At 33.5% G+C, this 21,093-nt stretch overlaps 1 protein-coding gene across 1 annotated transcript in view; it reads right to left on the bottom strand.

Moving 5' to 3' along the window:
• CABCOCO1 (ciliary associated calcium binding coiled-coil 1) overlaps positions 1-21,093 on the bottom strand; it is a 120,496-nt gene that overhangs the window by 88,203 nt on the left and 11,200 nt on the right. The window contains exons 2-4 of the mRNA XM_023240481.2: positions 19,456-19,559; positions 13,902-14,071; positions 2,191-2,335 (exon numbers count right to left, since the gene is read on the bottom strand). Coding sequence (XP_023096249.2) covers positions 2,191-2,335; positions 13,902-14,071; positions 19,456-19,559 — 419 coding nt within the window. The remainder of the gene's footprint in view (positions 1-2,190; positions 2,336-13,901; positions 14,072-19,455; positions 19,560-21,093) is intronic.

Here is a 21,093-nt window from a genome sequence, read left to right as displayed (position 1 = left end):
ATGTGGAATTTAAGAAACAAAACAGATGAACATATGGATAGAGGGGAAAAAGAGGAGAGAGGAAAACAAACCACAAGAAACTCTTAAACACTGAGAACAAACTGAGGGTTGATGGAGGAAAGTGGGTGGAAGATGAGCTAAATGGGTGATGGGTATTAAGGAGGGCATTTACTGGAATGAGCACTGGGTGTTGTATGTAAGTGATGAATTACTGGAATCTACTCCTGAAACCAATATTGCACTGTATGTTAACCAAAATTTGAATAAAAAATTTAAAAGTGTATAACTTATTTGAAATCACAATATGAAGATTTAATGTCATCAAAAATAGTTCTGATTTGCTTCACGTGACCAATCTCTCAAACATTTTATGGTTGTTGTTGTTGTTTTTAGAAATGAGAATAGAAATTTTTGGTAAGTAAAGTTACTCTGGTTAGCATTTAATGATGACTAACACTGACATCCCTTCCTAACTTAATTTTCTGAAATGAAATGTCAAGTAATAGACTCATGAGCATCCTTCGATTAAAGAGAAAAGAGGTGCAATCTTGCACCATCTAGAAGATGCCAGTAGGGCACCTGCATAGAGTTGTGCTGCTATGGTTAGCTATCAGTCCTGGTGCCCATCATAAACCCCCTGGGCTTAGAGCTCAGATGTAAAAATGTGTTCTTCAAAGAGAAACCTGGCAGTTTCAAATAGATAAAGAAGAGAAAGAAGGTTGCTATACAAATATGCAGAAAATTCCCCTCACCTAGGGATTACCAAACTCTGATGGGCAAAAAGACCTTGGGGAGCAAGGTTTCCAGTTCTGGATTTCCATTCCCTTCCTGCCTCCAACACAGGGACCTTGCTTTACTCTAATTGATATGAAGGGTACTCAGCGAGAGACACACATTAGGAGGTATATATTTTACATTAAGAAATCAAATTATATGGGGCGCCTGGGTGGCGCAGTCGGTTAAGCGTCCGACTTCAGCCAGGTCACGATCTCGCGGTCTGTGAGTTCGAGCCCCGCGTCGGGCTCTGGGTTGATGGCTCAGAGCCTGGAGCCTGTTTCCGATTCTGTGTCTCCCTCTCTCTCTGCCCCTCCCCCGTTCATGCTCTGTCTCTCTCTGTCCCAAAAATAAATAAACGTTGAAAAAAAAATTAAAAAAAAAAAAGAAATCAAATTATATCCAATGCTATTATATAAAAACATTTTATATCATATTCTATTATTAATTCATGCCAGAAACCAGCATATAAACCTTATCATATTAAACACATTAATATTTAAAAAGCTTCCAGACTACAGCCAGGATCCTTGCCAAGCAAATCATGAGCATGTCTAGGACATCATGCAGCACCCTTTATTTTGGAATTTTAAAATTTAAAATTGGAAAACACTGCAGTGTATAGTGTTGGAGAAAAAAAGATATTCTGCAGAAGCTTTTAGTTAGGCAAAAGACAGATTTTTTACCAACTCTTGTTTAAATATTTGCAAACTCTCAAAATGTCCTTTGGGAAAGATGCATGCCTCTAATGCAGACCTTGTGACAGATTATATAAAAGGCCAATTTCTTAGTTCACCACTGAAGAATCACTGTAATAAAAATATTTCCCCTCAATTCACCATAAGTTCCTAAGCACAGAGAAAAATTTAATGAGTTTAATTGGTTAATACTACAAAGTATTTCAGGGCACATAATAAATTTGAGGAAGCATGGATATATACCTCTCTAACTTCTAGCACAAAGAATTTCAAATAAATGTTTAAATGGAAATTAATGTTGTTCTAAAATGTAAAATTTTGATGTCAAGGCCCACTACCTAAAATATAAAGTCCATTGTAATCAAGTTGGATTAATGTGAAAGAATACATTTATTAATAAAATGTTATTAATTAGAGATTAAGAGAAAAAATAAATTTTTGTATCATTTATTATAATTGTACATGAAAAAAAATAATTCTACATGAACTTATACTTTTTAAACACAAACCTTTTTTTAAGAATGCAAGATTAGCCAAAAATTCAATGTTCTGAATTTTATTTATTGGATTAAAGATTTTAATATTATCTCATTATTGGCTGGGTTTATTATAGCATAAATACTGTGAATGTCTAAAAATTGAATCAGTTTCTATTTAGTAGACATTTTATAAAATAAAATGAAATGAAAAATAAATGCTACTGAAAGAAAATCCATACCTGATTTTTAAGTAATCGATGATAGCATTGGCTTGTTTTATATTAAAAAAACTCCATTCTTCATTTTTCTGTGAATGGGGTGGTCCTATTTCAGCCATAACTTCTCCAAGCCATTTTATGCTGTCTTCTAAGGACATATGCAGTGCTGAAATAAAACCCAGAGACTCTTAAGCATTATTTTGATAGATGTTTTGGGAACAAAATAATTCAAGATGTCCTTAACGTCCAAATATTTACTTTTCCAATATTGGTAAGGCCAATGCTAATAGCAATGTTGTTTTTTAATGATATGTTAGTAATTACATTTTTGTAAAAGAACAGCAACTGACACATCCAACAATAATAAATTACTGTCATGTTACACAATTGTCTAAAGATTTTGTTTCCATTTTAAGATGCACAAATAGTTTAAAATCTACCTAAAGATAACTTTAAAATGGAAAATATACTTTTTAAATGATCTTAGAATAAAGGAAAATATGGAAATGACACAATGGTGGTTTGAATTAGCTGCTAAGGAACACCTACGTGGTGGATTCAGTTACTGTAGACAGGAGAGCTGAACTCAGAGCTGAAAATGTAGATTAACAGAGTCAACCAACACTTGGCTTTGGCTGATTGTTACCACGTGGCGATTTGGGACTGAAGATTTTCATTAGATGCCAGAAATATGTATTTTTACGGAAAACATCAAGATATTTTTTTTTCTCCAAGATACAGACTTATAACTTATGTAAGCTGTTTCTCAAATGCATGCCTCGTGGTGGTGGTGAGAGCCAGATGACAGCACAGAGCGAGGCTGACACCACTTTGCCACCATCACCAAAAATAAACAAGTCAATGGTTATGGTCTATTCTCCTGCAACTAAAAACAAACAAGAAAGGCATAGTATCTTTTATGGCATGTGTCAAGTTGAAAAAGAAGTAGATAAATGTCAAAAGCCTTAGACTCAACATTTACAGTGTCTATAACACAAATATGAACTTCCATCTTCGTTTCCTATTTAATTATGCTCATTTTTATTTGTGGCAGGCAAAATATTATTTCCATCACTCACACACACACACACACACACACACACACACACACACTGACAAGTGATGAGTGTATGGACATGAGACTGAAGAGACTGAGGTGGAGAGTTGAAAATCTCTGGCAAAGATGAGATTGGAGCAGCTGCTTGGATTGGGGGAGGTGTTAGCTGGGGGCCTGGATGAAGGCTCTGGGGAGCACTGTGCTGCTCAATGTGAGCCCCACCCTCCCGGACCCAACCTCTATCTCTCTTAGGAAACCAGCAGTAAACTTTCTACTTCTTACTAATGGAGTGCATCTTCCAGGGAGGTCGGAGTGGGTAATGCAGAGGATTTATGAGAACATAAGCAGATTGTTGGACCCAGCCACTTCTGGTAACACAGCTACTCTTTCACTCTGGGATGTGTTATGCCCTCAAATTACTGATCAAATAACAGCAAAATGATTAAAAATCTTAGGAAGACATGATGAACACTAACTTGCAATTTGTTTAGTCTAGATTCTTTTCTACCTGTGGGAATGAGAATGAAGCAAAAAACTGTGTAACAATTAAAATCTGGTTTGATGAATGACAATTGGTCCATTTCTCATAGCGCCCCTTCAGATTTTCTTTTATATATGTTAGACACACAAGTTATTGCTGGATAACTGGGCTTTACTGTATCATTATAAGGGAAGCTCAGTTATTATTGTACATTTCTTTTCCTATGATAAACTTGAAACTGTTTGGGGATAACTTCAGAAATGAAAAAATGTTGGATAAAAGCAATTCAAAAATGAATGGATTAAAAATCTGAATCATTTAATTACTAAAATGGTATTAATTAGAGATGCTGGAGGAAAAAGTAATTCTTAGATGATTATAATTCTAGATGTAATTACGTGTATCAAGCACAAAAATACATTTATATGACTATTTTCTTATGTTGAAATATAATTGACACTTTAAAACTGTTTTCTATGTCTAATGTCTTTCTATAGATAATGGCTTTAAAAATTAGGAAAGTTATCACTTCACTTATCTAACTGAAATATTTGCTTTTAAAAATCATATTTAGTGATATGATTAAAATATGAAAGATTAAACCATTTAAATAGTAAGGGCCATTAGAAATCAAAGTTATTCTTTGAAAATTTAGGATAATGAACGAACATGCTAGAATAATTAGTTGGAAGACGTAAGATGGTACCTTATAACTGCCACTTACTAGCTAGGTGATCTAAGTTTCATTTCTTAAATCTGTAAACGAACATAAGACTAACTTTCAAAATGATGGTGCTGTTGTGAGGCTCAAATAAGGCATGCATGTTAAACTCTTGGTAAACTGAAATATGTACACTACTATATTACATGTATATAGAGCTTTCTAGAGTCAGCTCAAAGCTGGCACATTTGATGTAGCAGTAGGAAGGATGAATTCTCAGTCACTGGGGTTGATGCTTGTGACCTTAAGGAGTTATTTAATCTTTCTAAATCTCATTTATTTTTCTCATTTTTAAAATGGGGAGAATAATAGAACTATTTCAAGGTTGTGTGTGAATTAATTAGACAGTATTTGGAAAGCAAATGCACTGACTGGCACAAGATAATCCTACACAAATGTTACCTATATTATCATTCCTATTTAGGGGGAAATAATTAAACTTCGTGGAACAAAAAAAGTATTCTGTGGCTATTTGCTAATATTCATGTTATATGGAGGAGAATCAATCTAGGCCCATCAACCTGGACAGGGGTCAAATATCCAGTCTAATACTCAACAGCTTGTCCTTGGTCAGACCCTGGAAAAACTAGAGCCCAAAATGTATATTGTTAAGACAATCCTATGTTGCATTATCTTTTAGTTTTGATCCAATGTGATTCCAGGTGAGTTGTCTGCAGAATGCCTTGTGGGTAATGCAGCACAAACTTGAGACAAGGAACAGATCAGAAACTGAGTCAGTAGAAAATGCAGTTCCTACGCTAGAATTTTATTAACGGTCAACCACGCTGCAGCCAACAGCCTAGACATGTTCTACGGTGCTTTTTCTGTTAAGATGTTGCTGGATGCAAATGTTCACTGTGTGCTCAGGACTCTACCTCCTCTGAGTCCAAGTATAAACAGACTACCTCTTTCTCTGACACACTTACCTATGATTATATTCTTTCATGATGATAACTATAACCTTCTTACGTTTAAAGGTTTGAGGGAATTTTTTTCCTGCCCAAAGGGAAAACTAGATCCCTTGCTTTTTTTCTGGTTAGATTTCACATATGTACTTTCATGCTCTCCTAGTTTATGAGTAGTTGCATGGGTCCTGCTCAAGTTTTTAAAACTCATTTTTGAACTGATATCAACAATATAAAATTTCACATAAAAGAAATATTTTTGAGTCATTTGTAAGTTACAGAAAAAAATAAAATGGAAATATCTTGTCAAATTTGGAATGTGAAGATTCATGAAAATGTTTTACTTTCCTTTATTCTGTTTCTAGATTGTGAACATTAAGCTAAGAGGTTGCAAACCATAGGACTGTTCATGTCATATATTCTTTTTTTTTTTACCATAAGTCTGTCTGACTTATTTCAATTTTTGCATAGGTGATATATTCACATGGTTCAAAAAACATAGGTGAATGTATATTGTGAAAAGGCTTCCTCACCTTTGTTGCCCACACGTCCACTTCCCACATCCTTCCCTACAGAAAAAATTCCCCAGTGCTATTGAGAAATAATTGACATATATCACTGTGTAAGTTTAGGGCACACAGCAAGATGGTTTTATTTATTGTCCAGTGGTTACTGCAATAGATTTAGGTAACATCCATCTTCTCATATAGACACAATAGAGAGAAAAGAAGACAAAGGAAAAAAATTCTTGTGATGAGAACTCTTAGGATTTACTCTCTTAACAACTTTCTCGTATATCACACCTGGTAACTGTCATCAGCATGTTGTTCATTACATCCCTAGTACTTATTTATCTTGTACGTGGAAGTCTGTAGCTTGACCACCTTCCACATTCTGGTATCCACAATTTCTATGGGTTTGGTGTTTTGTTTCTTTGTTTTTGTTTTAAATTCCACATGTAAGTGCAATTGTACAGTATTAGTCTTTCTCTGTCTGATTTATTTCATTTAGCATACGCCTTCAAGTTTCATCCATGTTGTCACAAATGGTGAGATTTGTTTCTTTAGGGTGAATAACAATGTTCCATGGTTATGTATATATACTACAACTTCTTTATCCATTCGCCCATAGATGGACACTTAGGTTGTTTCCATATCTTGGTGATTGTAAATAATACTGCTATGAACATGGGGGTGCAGATATCTTCTTGAGTTAATGTTTTTGTTTCACTTGGATATATTCCCGGAAGTGGGGTTGCCAGATCATATGGTTGTTCTATTTTTAATGTTTTGAGGAAACTTCATACTGCTGATTATTTATATAAATCATTAATTTCTATCAGTATAGATTGGTGGGTGTTAATTTTGTACTTTGGATTATAATTCAATACTATCATGCTATTTTGTTCATATTGTTCCAACTTTGGACATTGGAAACTTTTCAGTTGGCTTCTCTATTTCATTGACACACCAACCATCATTTTGATTTTTGAGCATTTACTCTTGGCCACTACAATATGCCCCCAGGCTCATCTTTTATGTTCCCTGCTCCAGGTCTACAGTAAGCCTTCTCTCCTTTTCTTGGAGAATTAAATTATAAACCAAGACCTGGTTCCTGGGTATGCTCATTACTACTGGGATGCTGTCGCTTCTAGGCCTTCTCTGCAGACAGAGCTAAGAAGTATATGTACATACACTTAACTCTACAAATATATGTGTATCTATATTAAGTTAAGTGAGTTCATGCTGATTTATCTCCAGGTGATATTTCTCATTTTTTGCTTTTACAAACATGACTGAAACTAACGACTTTACTTACATGTATGTAAGTAAATATGTAGGGTAAATTCACAAAAGTGGAATTGCTAGGTCAAAGGGGACAATACATTAGTGAATTTGATAGACAGCTGCTAACCTAAACTCCTCAGGAGGGTTTTAAATACATATTTCCATTAGCAATATAGGATAGTACCTATTTTCTTATAGCTTTGACAGCTGAAAATGCTACCAAAATTTTAAAGTTTTGTCAATCTGACATATGACATTTCTGTGCAGTTTTAATTAGCATTTTCCTTATTATCTTTAATGCTAAACTTTTCATTTAAGAATCACTTGTACTTATTTAGTCATATCCTTGGCTTACTCTTCTGTTGAAGTATTGGTCTTTTTCTCCTTGCTTTTTCATGCTTTTTTTTTTTATATTATAGAACTTAATTGTTTGCTGGTGTCTGAGATACAATAATCTCCCCAGTTTCTTATTCTTTTTTTGATTTTTCTCTTGGTATTTTTTCTTTGTAGACTTTTGGTTTTTATATATCAACTTTAATTATCTTTGTCTTTATGGCTTTGGAATTTTGAGGCATAGTTTTAAAGGTCTTCCCCATCCAAGGTTATAAGGAATTTATCCATGTTTTCCTCCAACATTTTTACAGTTCCATTTATTTTACATTTACATTAAGTAAAAAAAGTGATCCACTTGTAATATACCATGGTTTATGGAAATACAGAGGGTTGGATCCAATTCTATTTTTTCTAGATGGACACAGTATTATTTACTAAATAGTGCATCTTTTCACCATGGATATTTCAGATGTCGTTTTATAAAATACTGAATTTCAATGCTTGGGTCTATTTCTAAACTTTCCATTGTGTTTTATTGGTCTGTCTCTTTAGTCATTAACCACTGTGTTCAAATATTTGAGATATTATAACACTACACTACTATTCTAATCCCAAGATAGGCTATAGTTTATTATACTTTTTATCTTTTTAAGTTTATTTATTTTGAGAGAAAGAGATAGTGCATGTGCACAAGAAGAGGAGGGGAAAGAAAAGAAAGAGGCAGAAAGAGAGGGAGGAGAGAGAAACCCAAGTAGGCTCCACACTGCCAGTGCAGAGCCTGATGCTGTGCTTGAACTCATGAGATGTGAGATCATGACCTGAGCCAAAATCAAGAGTCGGACACTTAACCAACTGAGCCACCCAGGAACCCCTACACTTTTTAAAGACAGTTTGTATTTGCTTATTTTCTATATTTTTGTTAGAATTACCTTGCCTAGTAAGCCTCCTCTAGGCAAAAACATCAACAAAAAACTTGGTAATTTTATTGCGATACTATTATTATACATTAACTTAGTGAGATTTAGCATTTTTTTTTGATGTGGAGTATTTCCATGAATATTGTCAAGTTCTTCCAAATGTTGAAAACTTCCTTGTGACCTTTAAAAGTTCTCTGAAGTTTTTTTCATATAGAACTTGTACATTTCTTTTTAAAGTTTATTCTTAAAAAGTTTGTCTTTTTTGTTAGAGCATATATTTTTTTCTTCCATTAAATCTTTGTTTTTATACATAAGTATATATTTTTAAATTTATTTATTTATTTTTTTTTTCAACGTTTATTTATTTTTGGGACAGAGAGAGACAGAGCACGAACGGGGGAGGGGCAGAGAGAGAGGGAGACACAGAATCGGAAACAGGCTCCAGGCTCCGAGCCATCAGCCCAGAGCCCGACGCGGGGCTCGAACTCCCGGACCGAGAGATCGTGACCTGGCTGAAGCCGGACGCTTAACCGACTGCGCCACCCAGGCGCCCCATATATTTTTAAAATTATTATTAGATTTCCTTAACTTTTACTTAATGTTCTTTTTCTGTTTGAAGAGCCCATCTAGGATACCACATTACATTTTGGAGTCATGTCTCCTGAGGTTTCCCTAGAGTGATAATTTCTCAATCTTTTCTTTTTTTCAATAGCCTTCTTAGTTTGAGGAGTACTGGTCAGATAGTTTGTACAATGTTCCTCAGTTTGGGTTTGTCTAGTGTTTTCCTCATGGTTGACAGGACTTACGGGTTTTGACAGCTTTGCCTATTTTTAATAGGATTGTTTTCTTATTGTTGTTTTGAGAGTTCTTTACATGTTATAGAAACAAGTCTTTTGTCAAATACCTGATTTGCAGATTTTTTTCTCTCTGTAGCTTTTCCTTCCTTTAAGAGTGACTTTAATAAAAGAAAAGATTTAAAATTTGGTGAAATCTAATTTATCAGTTTTTTCCTGTATGGGTCATGTTTTGGGGGTCATGGGTAAGAACTCTGTAAAACACCAGGCCATGAATATTTTCTTCGAATTTTTTTCCAAAAAATCCAATTAGAGCTAAGTGTATCAAGTAAAGGGTTTGGGCTGATGTGTAATTTTTTTTTTTTTTAGCATAGGTGTTCCAATATTTGTTGAAAAGATTGCCCTGTTCAGTTGAATTGCTTTTGCATATTTATCAAAAAAATCAGATGACCTTTTTTGTGTCAGTGTATTTCGGCATTCTGTCTTCTGTTCCTTCTGTGTGTCGTCTTCACTAATTCAACATTGACTTTATTTTTTTAACTTTACAAGAAGTCTTAAAATTGGGTAGTATGATTTATGCAGCTTTATGCTTATTTTTCAAAGGTGCTTTAGCTATTCTGAGTCCTTAGCCATTCCATGTAAATTTAAAAATCAGCTTGGTATATCTAGAAAAAAATCCTGCTGGGATTTGGATTGATACTGCATTAAATGTACAGATCAATTTGGGAAGAAGTGACATCGTTACCATGTAGAAACTTCTAATCCAACAACACTGTTTTCCATTTATTTGGGTTTTCTTTTCTTTGATCATCATTTTGTAGTTTATAGCATACAGATCTTGTACATTTTTGTTAGATTTATACTTAAGTATTTCTTTTATTTTTTGAGCTATTGTGAATAATACTATTTATTAAAATTTTGATATACAATGTATATGCCTAATACACTGAAATACAATTGACTTTTTGTATTTTGACCTTATTCCTGCAAACTTGCTTAACTTATTAGTTCTAGGATTTTTTTTTATTCTGTGTATTTTTTATATAGACAATCCTTTCATCTGAGAACAGGGACGGTTTTATTTCTTCCTTCCCAATCTGCATGTATTTTATTTTTCTACTCTATTGCACTTATTGCTAAGAATTCCATCCTATGTTGAATAGGAGTGCTAAGAGTAGACATTCTTGTCTTGATCCTGATCTTATGGGGAAAGAACTTGGTCTTTTACCACTAACTATAATGATAGGCTTAGGTATTTTGTAGATGCCATTTATGACGTTGAAAAGTATCATTTCTTGTCTTAGTTCTCTGACATTTGTAAAATAATGAATGGATGTTGTGTTTAGCCAAATGTTTTCTCTGTATCTATTTATATCATCCCATGTAGCTCGTCCTCTTTTGATCATTTACATTGATGAAATTTTCAAATATTGAACCACCAGTGAATTTCTGGGATAAACCCCAATGGGTTGTGTTATTTTTTTTATATGTTGCTTGATTCATTTTGATAATATTTTGTTGAAAAAATGTTTTGTGCATGTTCATGAAGGATATTGGTCTGTAATTTCTCCTCCCCTTCCTCCTCCTCCTCCTCCTCTTGCTGTTGTTGCCTCCTTTTTTCCCTCTCTTTTTTTTCATACTATCTTTGTCAGGTTTTGGTATGAAGATAACTCTAGCTCCATAAAATGAGTTAGGAAGAACTCTTTCTCTATTATTTCTAGAAGAGATTATGTACAATTGGTGGCATTTATTCATTAAATGTTTGATAGAACTTTCCAGTGAAAATATCTGGGCCTGCAGATTTTTTACTAGAAGTTTTGAGCAACAAATAATTCAATCTCTTAAATAGTTCTAAGACTATCATGTCATAAGTTTCATCTTGCACAAGTTTTGCTGGCTTGCGGTTTTGGGGGACTTGGTTCATTTCCTCTTTGTTTTCTAATTTATGTATATAAGTAGTATTCTCCTAATATCCTGTTAATGTCGGCGGAGTCTGTAGTGATATCCCCCTTTTTTAATACCTGGTAATGATCTGTGCCTTCTATCTCTTTTTTTTTTTTCTGAGACAAGTTTTTCTTCATGTTTAGCAATTTTATTGATGTTTTCAAATATCCAGATTTTGGTTTCATTGATTTTTGTCTATTTTTTTTTTTTTTTTACAATTTCATTGATTTCTGTTCTTTATTATGTCTTTCTTTTCTGCTTGATTTCTGCTTGATTTTTTAAAACTGCCTTTTAAGGTCTAAGTTTAGATTGTTAATTTTAGACTTGTTTTATAATATAAGCATTTTATTATAAATATATAATACAAACTTCCCTCTTCTCATGGACTCAGCTCTGCCACATAAATTTTCATACATTTTATTTTTACTTACTTAAAAGTCTTTTCTAACATCTGTCAAGATATATGACCTGCATACTATTTAGAATTGCATTGTTTAATATGTTTGAAGCTTTCCTGATATATTTCTGTTAATAATTTCTTGTTTAATACCATTATGATCAGAGAACATATTTGTATAATTTCAATTATTTTAAATGCAAAGTTGTTGTATGGCCCAGGATATGGTCTGCCTTGGTTAATATTCTATGTGCAATTGAAAACAATGATTATTCTGCTGTTTGGGGGTAGACTGTTCTATAAATGTCAATTAGACCCAGTTGGTTGATGGTGTTTTTCTTTTGGGTTAGCCTGTTTGTAGTCCAGTCAGTCTCTTGAATTTATGAGCTTATGCCTTTTGCCAAATTTGGGAAGTTTTCAGCCATTATTTCTTCAAATGTTTGTTTAGCAACATCCTCTTTCTCTGGTCCTTTTGGGACTCTAACAATATGGATATTAGAACTTTGGTTGTCCCACAAGTCTCTGAGGTTTTGTTCATTTGTTTGCCAATCGTTTTTCCTCTGTATTATTCAGACTGGATAATTGTTATCACTTCATATTCAAGTTCACTAATTTTTCCTTTGTCTTCTCTCCATTATATTCTTTCTACCTAATGAGATTTTGATTTTGGTTATTATATAATTTCATTCTAAAATTTCCATTTGTTTCTTCTTTATACCTTCTATTTCTTTCATGATTCTTTTTAACACTTATTTCAAGGATGTTCATGATTGTTCACTTAAGCACTTTTATAATACCTGTTTTGAAGTCTTAAACATATAATCTCAATATCCATTTCATCTTATTGTCGGCACCTATTTCTTATATTCCATGCAAGTTGAGATTTACATGGTTCCTTGTTTGCCAAGCGATTCTGGCAATTGTATTGAAAAATTATTGTTTAGAGATATATAGAACTCAAAGATTCTATAAATATTTGATCTTTGTTCATGAGAGGGAAAAAAAAAAACAGCCTTAGTCTGATCAGTTAATATCATACAATTTTTTTCATTATCAAGTATAATTATTTTTTCTCCTGTTGGTACTATTATTTATCTGTAACGTAGCACTATATACTTATGTATAAGCAAAGATAAAATTCCCCCACTTGCAGAGAAGAAAAATTGTGTTTTCTTTTTCTCACATACAAGAACTACTAACTCTTCCCTTGTAAGGTTGACTAAAAGCAGGAAGCGTGCATAAGGCATGAGTGGCTTCTCTATTAGTTTTGCTAATTCACTTAAAATTTCTCCTCCTAGAAACTGATACACAAAATGTGACCACAATAAGGCATCTATATATTTTGCCACAGTGATGGTGACAATTCTTTAGGAGGAGCAAGGTCTTCTACCCGCCGAATTAAAAAAAAAAGAACTAAAAACAAGCAAACGACCAAAAAGAAAAGTTTTAAAAAAGGAAGGAAGGAAGGAAGGAAGGAAGGAAGGAAGGAAGGAAGGAAGGAAGGAAGGGAGGAAGGAAGGAGCTATCAACTGACATTAGCATGTCTTTCAGTTGAGACACAAATACCTTTATGTTTATAGTGCTCATGGCCTTTTCATTATATACTGGGAGATTCAATTTCTAGTTCTGCCACTTCACAGCTTGCAACCCTGCTCTGTGGACTACTTGCTCAGCTCTGAGATAGTGGTTATAATACCTCCCATGTGGGAGTTGCTCTGAGATTCAATAATGCATGTTAAAGATTAGAACCAAACATAGTGCCTAGCACACAGAGTTGGCAATATATCAGTGATAGATTTCCTTCTTTTCTTCCTTCCAAGAAGCAATCCTATTTATTCTGAAATAAAATTTATCATATTTAAAAGGGCTCTAAGGAAGATCCGAATTTCCTATAGTAACTCATTCTATAGAAAATATAGAAATATATAAGAAAAAACTTATATATAAGTTATATAAGAAAAAAGTCACAAAATCTAAGTGAATGTGAGTAATGTCCATTTAATGGGGTTTAGATATTGACTAAAGTTACCTCCTCTCATTAATCATTCTGAGATATCTAGTAATACTTGTAGGTTAGATGAAATGAAACATCTCAAATAATTAAAAAATACCTAAATAAATGTGAACTACTTGACATTTTGGGGATAGATGGCATTGACACGATTTTTAAATGAAGTTAACATATCTTTGGCAAGTTAAGAGAACTTTAGCATTATTTAACACTACTTGAAATTTTACAACTTAATGAAGGTATGAACCAGATCTTTGATTTACCTGGGGGGAAAAAACATAATTTTCATTAAAGGAATTACAATAAAATTAGGAACTTTTGTGTAAGAACATTCATTTAGACAGTGGACTAAATGTTTTCTTAAAAGAAAAAACAATGTACTTACTTCTAAGATTATGAAGTAACATATCTAGTAAAGTCATAAATTTTGAATATTGAGTAACAGAAAAGTCCATTCCTCTAGCCCACAAAAATCCAGATACATAATAATCTAGTAGAATGGCTTCCTTTAAACAGGTTTGAAGGTTTTTGAAATTCAAAAACTTTTTCAGTTTTCTGTAACGAAAAGAAAAATCCAGACATTAAAATCAGATTAGTGAACATTTCCTCTTCTACGTTTTAAAAACGCAGATATTTTTCCTGAGTTAAAATTATATAATGCCCTGAATCTAAAAATATCCCTAAGTTACGTCAAAATCCTAAGTCTAAAATGACATTCAAAAGGGAAACAGAAAAAACAACAACAACAAAAAAGGAAACAAGAGAGGTAAGAAAAGAAAGAGATGAAGAGAACAAGCATGAGCACTCTTTTTGGGCTTCTTCCTCCACTTCTTCTATTCTTCTCCTCGTTCTCTTCACCTTCTTCCTCTTCTTCCCCTTCCATCTTCCAAGTATAGTAACTTTACTAGCATTTTTTTTTCTCCAAAATTCAATTCGTTTTTCCATTTATATGATCAAATTTATTTCTGACAATGTTCTGGAACTGTATTGTGAAATATTTGTTCTGTTTTCTTTCTTTTTTTAATAATTACTTAATTTTGGGAGAGAGAGAGCACGAGCACGTGGGGGAAGGGCAAAGAGAGAGGGAGGCACAGAATCCCAAGCAGTCTCCGCAGCTGTCAGGGCAGGAGCCTGAAGTGGGTCTTGAACTCAGGAACCATGAGATCATGACCTGAGCTGAAACCAAGAATCAGACACTTAACTGACTAGCCACCCAGGCGCCCCTGTTCTCTTTTTTAAAGAATTCCAATTATGTCTATTTTACTCATTTTGCCTATAGCTATAATTTCTGTTAACTTTCAAAAATTTTTTCAAATCATTGCCTTTTCATTTATGTATCTTTCTCAATACAGTTCCTTAGTGTTTTCAGCAGTTTCAAACCCTTGGGCTGCTTATAGATCTACCTCTATAAGAACTTTGTTTTCTATTCTTTGCTGTTTTACATGTTTTATCATCTTTTATCTCTTGTTATCTCTTCCTTGAGTTTTTGTATCTCTGTTTTATGCTCTTGTTGTGATTGTTTCATAAGTTTCTTTTTAGTTCATGATAAATATTTGACAGTATATTTTATGTACTCATGGCTATGTTCATTTGGTTGTATTTTCTTTGCCTGCCAGGTTTTTTACCCCTTACTCTTCAATTATTTTAAATTTTTTTTTAAATATTTATGTTTGACAGAGAGAGACACAGAGCATGAACGGGGGAGGGGCAGAGAGAGGAAGACACGGAATCTGAAGCAGCCTCCAGGCTCTGAGCTGTCAGCACAGAGCGCGATGCAGAGCTCGAACTCACAGACTGTGAGATCATGACCTGAGCTGAAGTCGGATGCTCAACCGACTGAGCCACTCAGGCGCCCCTCTTCAATTATTTTTTAAATGTCATTGTATGCATATTCTTTGTTTTGAACTCAAACCTGACCAAGTGACAAGCTACAAAATAAGTTTGTTCCAATTATTCCAGGTTATTACTCTTTTTTCAATTAGTGGGTTAAAAGAAAAGAAAAAAGAGGATAGGTATTCATTACCATCACATAAACAATCTATTTCTTGTAAATATGGCAATTATCTGTTCCAAGCCTGTGCCTCCTCATCCTGATGTTGCATACAAGGGTTCTTGAAACGGCACTTCAGGTTTTTCTTCTGATCTAGGAGAATACTTATCTTTTTTTTTTTTAGCTCATTCTAAGATCTTTAACTATGTATATCCTTCTTGCTCTTTCTCCTCCACTCCTGCTTGATCTATAATGCTTCTGGCAATCATCCTCACATTTTGTAGTTTGGATTTACAGCATTCCCCTTGTTTGGACAAAGAAGTGATTGGTATTTCCTCATTGCTTAATAGATTTCTGAGGGAGCATATGTGGGTGTGTGACAACTTTATACTGCCATTTTCACAAACAGGAAGTCTTTATTATTAATAATATTGAAATAGATTTTATGATCAGAATGATAAATACAGCAGGATTAAACAAGTTTGGGAACAAATGAAGCTGGTGTTGTGTTTAACTCTCTAACATCCATCTCATCTATAGTGGTATCAAAGTAGACCTCAATGCCAAAAATGAGTTCTGACTCTTCTAAACCAATTGTGATACTCTCACCCCCATCCCATCATGCCATAAAATGGCATTCCGTATATGTATTCCCTATAGTAACTATTGGTGTATGGTGAACACTTTCCTAAAAGTGTTTGAATTCATAACTAAGGATGAGGTTTACTTTCTTCTGTGGAACAGAAATACAAAAAAGTAAATAAATACATTTGACCACTACTGGTACCCATCTTATAATCATAAGAAAAATCAGTCCCCAAATTATACTCATTTCTTGATGATACCACTGAGGCCTTGCATCAATCAACTCTGGACTCAATCTATCTTTGAAAGTTCTGTTATGTATATTTTACATATACATAACATTGTCTTCTGTTTCCAACAGTTAGTCTTCCTTCTAACTACACTCTCCATCTGCCATCTCCATACGTTTTTTAAATATTAAATATTTGACCTAAATAGTTACATGTGCTCCTTGCCTTTCATTTTCATTTTTTCAGTGTTTTACTGTATGTAAATGAAGGCAACTATTTGTCTAAGAATATCTTAGTGAAACTTCTTTGGCATCCCTGTATCTTTGCTCTCCCTCATCCCCCTGCCACCACTTCCCCTAGTACCTTTGAATCTTAACCTTCAACTTGAATTGCAGGGCCAAATATTAACCATTTCTATTCTTTGTTCAGTCATTTCACCCCAAAGGAGATTATGCAGGGAAGCACTTGGAGCAAGATGCTGCCACAGTCTGAATGCAAGGCTTCCACACATTTTACTGGCAAACTTGTAAGTTTTTCCTCTGGGGATAAGAAGAGATGGGACATGGGAGAGGGGAGAGATGGCTATTGTTGCGGCATTAGAGACTACAGGAAAAGAGAAAGATGCTTCACAGGGATCTAGGAAATTGTGCTATAGTGATAGGTGATGTAACTATCAACTTTGTCTCACCAAGAATTCCAGTGAAAGCATTACATTATTCCTACATGCTCTTGAAATTGGAGTGCATCTTATTTTTTAAATATGATGACATGCAGAAATAAGCCTTAAGGCAGGAGCTGCACAGCGCATGAAGGCCCAGTTATGGAAAGGTTATTAAAAGATCTTTCAGGGTTATTTCTGTGTTCAAATAGTTATTTTCAATTTAGTCCTTATCCTTTTTTTTCAAAAAGGATTTGGGCGGATCTGTAAAAAATCAGGGTTACATTAAAAGCATGAATGATTGATAATAGTTAGGAGATCATGAGAAATGTATGCAGACATTTAACTTCACTTGAAGTGTACTCTAGAAATATGTTTTAATAATACTATAATGTTTCATTTGGTTGGCTGCTTTCATGAAACACAATTTTTAATTTTAAAAGCTAAGGAAATGTGCTGATTTCCTATAATTTATTTAAATAGGTTTATAGCTTTGTAGACTGTATGATTTTGGCATACTTCTGTCACTTGGTGACAGGATACCTAAATTATATTTCTGTCATTTTGAAAGGTATGTAATCCCCATTTATAATAATGCTATTTTAAATAGAAATGAATGATTGATTGCAAATATTTCAGGATTACTGTTCTAAAAATCACATAAAGAACCTCAAGAAAATTACTTTGCGAAGAAATGGCTCCTGACATAACACTGTCATTTATCCAAAATTGATATCCTAAAATATGAGATTACTTCAGGTGAATTCTATTAATGAGAAAGTCTAAAAGGTCAACCTGCATTGAACCTCGTTGCTTCTATACTGCTAACTTCTGTATCACCCTCTGTATCATTTCTTTTATCCTAGAAGTCACCTCTTAAAGACTGAAAATACTTTTAAAATTTAAATATTTAACAACAAACAGAGCCAATAAGTGGAAAAAAAAAGATTGTCACACAAGGTATGGGATGCAGTAAAACTTAAAATTTGGTAAGAAATGAGTCTAAAAACAATTTGTTTGCAATACCTTTTATTTAATATTAATTGCATTTAATAAAACATCTTTAATATTTAATACAAATAAATTGTAAAATATATTAAATATCTGTCATTTGCATCATATTATTTTGCCCAGTATTAAATAACCTATGTTTTGCATTTCAATGACCAACATTTGAGATTACTTAGAAATGGAAAATAATATTTTATTTACTAAGCACAAATAATCAGGGATACCATTACAATGAATGCAGTTTACTAATCAATTCTCACACTAAAAACCAAAATTCCCAATAGGTATTCATTTCTTTAAAAATGGTAAAATCATCATGAGATACTTGTTTAAATATCTGTGAAATTTTTTAATTGACTGACTAATATTTATAAAGATATAGCAGTATGGCCAAATCACAGGTCACCACGATTTCTAGCAGGATTTGCAGGCCCTGAAGGTAAAGAGCATCGTGGGAAAAGGCCTGTCAGTGTCATTTGCCTGCTCTTAATATGCCTTCTCTTCTCAAATTTCTCTTCCAGCCAGTACATCTGTCATATTTTCTTCTCAGTAGTAAATCACCTCTATTTCACAATATTTGTAAGATCTGCAAATGACAGACACTGACAGGATCATTTTCTGTTTGTCCATTATGGTCCACAATACCCTAACATCCGGACGACAGGCCTACAGAAATCTTATGAGACATTATAATCCAGAACATCACATCATTCCCACTCTCTACACATTATAGTCAATGAGGTTTCCATTATTAGAGCAACATAACTTTTGAAATGACTGATTATTCAAAACACGTTTTAGGAACTTGTGTGTTAGATATATCTAACTAGAATTCTAAGTAAATAATTTGCTGTAGAAATCAATGGCCTTAAGAATGAGATGTACATATACTAGAATTGTGGCCCATAAATTCAGTTTTACTCACATTTTTAGGCAAAATATATGAAATCAGAGTATTTAGTATAGCTTCATATCTGATAAAAATCCCAGGTAGATGGCTTAATACTCAGGATTTCCAAAATATTAAAATGTATTAATTATTAATATTACAAAAAGTACAACTTATCCTTGTCACAATGAGACAGAAGACCTAAAGGTTATCGTGCATATTGAAAGTTTTATGAATGAAAAAGAAAAGAGGCAGAAGACAGCATATGTTAAAGGCTGCTTTTAACAATAAATCCTTACTCTCTCTTAACATTAACACATTGATCTGAAACACATTTCTCCCACAAAGAAGATAGCTGAGCAGTGTAAAAAGTCAGTTGTTTGAGAATTTTCACGTTCCAGACTCTGGATGGAGATATATATAATTATATATACACATAATCTCCAGAGTATATATATTTGCCTGATACAATAACTCTTTTTTAAAAAGTTTAAAATTTCTAATAGCATTTCATGGCCATTTATAGATGCAGAACTAGAACTGTTCTAGATTTCGTTGTAATATTGAAGTGCTTACTGTTGAACTCCATTTATGTCTTCTGTTAGCATTTCAGTGATTTGAGCAGCTGAAAGAAAATCTGGAGACAGAATCGTTTCATGCTCCTGGAATTCAGCATCTCTCTACCAACAACAACAACAAAAAAAGGTGGAATGAGTTATTTCAATCACATGTTCTACATATTAATCCAATGATATGAAAATTTGTTCTGTGTTCTAGTTGCAATAAGAAATAAAATTTAAATATGACAGTCTTCCAGATAATCATTTTTCTCCTCTGTTTTCAAGTAATGGTACCTCTCTTCTGAAAAGTTGAATTTCTAGTTAATTTGTCTTTTACACATATTTAAAACTGGGTGATGGCTTTCAGTTAACAAACTTCTTTATGATAGTTTGGCTATCATAAATATGATATTTATGGCTATCATAAGTAATGCTGCAATAAACATAGGGGTGCACGTATCCCTGTGAATTAGTGTTTTTGTATTTTTTGGATAAATACCCTGCAGTGCAATTACTGGATCATAGGGTACATATATTTTTAATTTTTTCAGGGACCTCCATACTGTGTTCCAGTGGCTGCACCAGTTTACATTCCTCCAGATAGTGCATGAGGGTTCCTTTTTCTCTACATTCTCACCACTTGTTATTTCTTATATTTTTGATTTTAGCCATTTTGAGGTGATATCTCATTGTAGTTTTGATTTGCATTTCCCTGATGATGAGTGATGTTGAGCATCCTTTCATGTGTCAATTGGCCATCTGGATGTTTTCTTTGGAGAAATGTCTTCATGTCTTCTGCCTGTTTTTAATGGGATTATTTGCTTTGGGGGTATTGAGTTGTATCAGTTCTTTATATATTTTAGATACTAACCTTTCATCAGATGTCATTTGCAAACATCTTCTCCCATTAGTATTTTGCCTTTTAGTTTCAGTTAGTTTTGTTGATTGTTTCATTTGTTGTGCAGAAACTTTATTTTGACGTAGTCCTAATAGTTCATTTTTGCTTTTATTTTTCTTGCCTCAGGACATATATTTAGAAAAATGTTGGTATGGCCAATGTCAGAGAGATGACTTCCTGTGCTCTCTTCAAGGATTCTTATGGTTTCAGGTGTCATACTTAGATCTTTAATCTATTTTCAGTTTATTTTTGTGTATGGTGAAAGTGGTCCAGTTTCACTCTCTTGCATGTGGCTGTCTAGTTTTCCAACACCATTTGTTGCAGAGACCGTCTTTTTCCCATTGTACATTCATTCCTCCTTTGTTGAAGATTAATTGGCCATACAATTGTGGGTTTGTTTCTGGGTTTTCTGTTCTATTCCATTGATCTATGTGTCTATGGTATGCCAGTACTATACTGTTTTTAAGTACTACTGCTTTGTAATATAACTTGAAACCTGCAATTGTGATACCTCCAGTTTTTTCTCTTTCAATATTGCTTTATTTGAAATCTTTTGTGGTTCCATACAAATTTTAAGATTGTTTATTCTAGTTCTATAAAAAATGCTGTTGGTATTTTGATAGGGATTGCATTAAATCTGTAGATTTTTGGGGTATTACATACATTTTAACATTGTTGTTCTTCCAATCCATGAGTATGGAATGTCTTTCCATTTTTTTGTGTCATCTTTCATTAGTGTGTTATAACATTCGGAGT

Source organism: Felis catus, chromosome D2, assembly GCF_018350175.1.
Source record: "Felis catus isolate Fca126 chromosome D2, F.catus_Fca126_mat1.0, whole genome shotgun sequence".
Taxonomy (NCBI): Eukaryota; Metazoa; Chordata; class Mammalia; order Carnivora; family Felidae; genus Felis; species Felis catus.
Note: the sequence above shows the minus strand (reverse complement) of the source record. Positions and strands in the feature narration are given on the sequence as shown.